The 3,621-nt window shown below is 41.6% G+C and overlaps 1 protein-coding gene across 1 annotated transcript; it reads left to right on the top strand.

Moving 5' to 3' along the window:
• The first annotated feature begins 280 nt into the window (after positions 1-280).
• LOC145984893 (uncharacterized) lies at positions 281-1,105 on the top strand. The gene has a single exon (XM_083118266.1). It carries the CDS (start codon positions 281-283, stop codon positions 1,103-1,105), a length of 825 nt encoding a protein of 274 aa, XP_082974392.1.
• Positions 1,106-3,621: the final 2,516 nt, after the last annotated feature.

Below are 3,621 nucleotides of genomic sequence, written 5' to 3'. Positions count from 1 at the left end.
GATCGTTGCATAATGCAGTCTTGAAAAAACTCCACGCTAATCATCTAGGTTTGTGGAAATTACAACAATTAGCGAGATCTATGTATTGGTGGCCGCAAATTGATATTGACTTAGAAAGAGAAGTTATTAATTGTCCACAGTGTCAAGCACTTCAGAACAATGCTCCGCAAAATAAATATGTACCTTGGGAGCAAACAGATAAGCCATTTCAAAGAGTTCATTTGGATTTCTTTCATTTCGCTGGTCGCACATGTTTATTGTTAGTTGATTCATGCACACGATGGTTAAGTCCACATCTAGTGAAGAAACGATAAACTGTCTCAAAGAATGTTTTGAAAGATATGGATATCCTAGTGTAATCGCATGTGATAATGGACCTCCATTTTCGGGAAGGAAGCTTAAAGAATTTTGCACTAAGTTAGGAATACGAATTATTCATTCACCACCATATCATCCACCCAGTAATGGTTTAGCCGAAAAGTGGGTCCAAAACGTAAAAAGTACTCTGAAGAAGAGGTGGTTAGAAGATTGCCATCTAGGAAGAAGTTTCGATTTCAGAGAAGCGGTGGAAGGTGCGTTAAGAGTACCCAGGTTTACACCTTGCCATGCTGCGGGGAAGACTCCTGCAGAGTTGTTGTTGTCATATCAACCTCGTAATATCTATAATTGGTCCTGGTCGCAAATAATGGAGAAGGAAGTGGTGAGAAGTGAGACCAATAAGAACGAAGAATTACCATCAATCGGAAGTACAGTGTGGACAAGAAATTATACATCCAGATTTCCAAAATACGTACGAGCTACAGTTACGGGTCATTTAGGAAGACGCTTGTTATTGGTCAATGCCGGTGGAACAACGAGAAGGGTACACCTGCATCAAGTGAAGTTTAAATCTAACAGGTCGGATACAGACAGTGGAGAAGATAACTTTTGGATCTTTGATGGTTCCGTGTCGGCGCAGGACAGGGCGTGTGAGGAGAGACCGCAGACTTCGCGAGAGGAAGCTGTTACCGCCTCCGCAGTGAACAGTCCACGACGATCTTTTAGAAGGAGGAAACCACCTAACAGGTTTCAACTGTCATTTGGAAGAAGGGGAAAGTTGCAGTAGCTAGATTGTGAAACATCTATGATGTTATTATATCTTTGAATATAGATGTTCAATTGTTTTGTTGATTATGGATTGTCAAGCATGGAGTTAGCCATGTTGTATATTCTTAGTTATGGATTAAATTATTATTTTGTATAAAATCGAACCCACCTGATTTATTATATCATATTACCGTGGTTTGGTAATACAACAGGGACTACTTACATGATCCTATGATAACATTACACATATATCAGATCTATATTACATAATTAGGTGTATTTACAAGAAAAGGGCCTGCAAAAAATTTGCATAGAGTGTTTTGCGGTTGGCTTTGTCCATCTGGTAATAATGCTCACTGTAGTGATATTGCAGCGAAATTTGCATTGACACTGAATTATGTCCTAAAATATAATAAATATATTGAGCTACTAAAAACTGGACCGCTCTTACTTTAGTAAGAGGGAAGAACACAAAGTCTGGTAACAGTAAATGATCTACAGTAAATGTATAGGGCGATGTTCTACATATAGTACCAAGGCATTTACACAAATACTTCCATTGATCTACCGTTGCGGGACATGTTACGAGGCGATGTCGTAAAGTGTCTTCAGCTTGATGACAATTGGAACATACAGCACTGTCAGTCATTTGGTATCGCCACTTTCGAGCACCGGTCGCAATGGCATCGTGAACTACTACCACAAAGATCGAACGCGGTTAGAAACATGAGATGCAGATATATTTCTCCATACGTTTGACCACACTACATTAGCTCGGAGAAGCACAATTCGTGGCTGGTGGTGTAACCTGCAAGTCAATTGGTTATAGAAAAATTTCACTGTCATGCCATCGACATCCATGTGAGGTGAACCGATGAGGAGATAGCAAAACTCGACAAGAGTTGTCCTCAAATAGTTGTAGTGGGAAGGGATCTTCCCTGGATAAATGGGTGTTCGCAGTTCCACTTCATCTATCAGAGTATGTAGTAATCTTGCTGTTAAACTATCAGGGTATTGCAGCAGCAACTCAATGTTCCGTTGTAGAAACAAGGCTGAGGCTTGTCTCTCCACTTGGCGCAAGTTCAGTCCTCCTTTACTTGCTGGGAGGCATAACGTTTCATGTGCGACATGAAACAAATGTGCATGCCATATGAAGCGCGTTATCATCTTTCGTACTTGCGCCGCGTCTTTCGCAGTAACAGGCAAAACTTGCGCAGCATACCACAACTTCGATAATGCAAACATGTTCACATACTGTATTCTAGAGCGTAAGGATAATTGTCTATAACGATTCATGTTCAACACTGCCTGGATTTTTGGGAGAATAGTTGTAAAAGTTCTGGAGACAGTCTCTGTGATGGTCGTAGTGAAGTTTATTCCCAAAATTGTCACTTTATCAACAATGGGTATAGATACAGATTCAGTCCACAGAGTGGGGTTACACCCTAGGGGTAGGATTTTAGATTTCTTCTGGTTCAAACTAAGTCCCGTCTGCTTTCGTAACGTTTCAAGTACGGCCTCCATACGAGTCAAGTCTAGCCTATCTTTCACGATTACGGTCACATCATCTGCGTACGCACATATTTTGTGGTCTCTCCCAAGAAGCCTGAGTCCCTGAAGTTTTGCATGCATCAGTCGTAAAAATGGATCCAGAGCTGCGCAGAATGCAAATAAGGAAAATGGACATCCTTGACGAACAGAGCGCTGAATAGAAAAGGCTTGCAACAGAAAACCATCGATAGATAACTGAACTCGAGCTTCTCTGTATAAGCTCTGTATAGATTGTACAAAGAAATCACCACATCCCACTTTACCAAAGTAGTGGAAAAGATAGTCATGTCTGAGGGAGTCAAAGGCACTTTTGAAATCTAACGCCACTAAAGCAGCTTGAGAACCTTCAATATCTTGCATAGAAGTGATGATGTCACGTACGCTAGTTAGAATGTGAAATATTTTACCACTTGTACCATATACATATTGATACGGCCCTAAAAAAGTATCCGCAAATTGTTGCAACCTTCGGGTGATCAAACGTGCAAAGATTTTATAATCAGCACATAGTAATGTGATTGGCCGGAAGTCTTCTGGCTTTCTGGGCTGAGATATTTTGGGAATCAAAACCGTAACACCCGTGAGACTCGTTCGTCCAAGGCGTTTCTTCGTAAACACCGCATTGAGCCAGCGTGTGAACAGTGGAGCCACCGTTGTCCAAAAGGTTTGGAACAATTCTATCGGGACACCATCGATTCCCGGAGCTTTACCTCTTTTTCCACTGTGAACAGACTCGTACACTTCTATCTTTGAGAATGGCTGTTCTAAATAGCGACGATCATCTTCCGTTAACATGGGAAGGTCCATCCCTTGCAGTGGAGTGCGACGGGAGCTTTGATCTTCCTTCTCTTTAAACTGATCTGCATAAAAGTCCCGTAAGTACTTTCGTATTAACTTGGGTTCGGTTAGTCTTCCCGTGGCTGTATCGAGACACGTTATTCTCTTTCGCTGTGCACTGCGTCTCTCTGCTAACACCTGCACCAA

The sequence above is a fragment of the Lepisma saccharinum genome, chromosome 3 (genome assembly GCF_977018435.1).
Source record: "Lepisma saccharinum chromosome 3, izLepSacc3.1, whole genome shotgun sequence".
Classification (NCBI taxonomy): domain Eukaryota; kingdom Metazoa; phylum Arthropoda; class Insecta; order Zygentoma; family Lepismatidae; genus Lepisma; species Lepisma saccharinum.
This window is presented reverse-complemented; position numbering and strand designations above follow the sequence as displayed.

What these genes read in the sequence shown, in the direction of transcription:
- LOC145984893 (XM_083118266.1), top strand. Translation starts at nt 281, where the DNA reads ATGGTTAAGTCCACATCTAGTGAAGAAACGATAAACTGTCTCAAAGAA.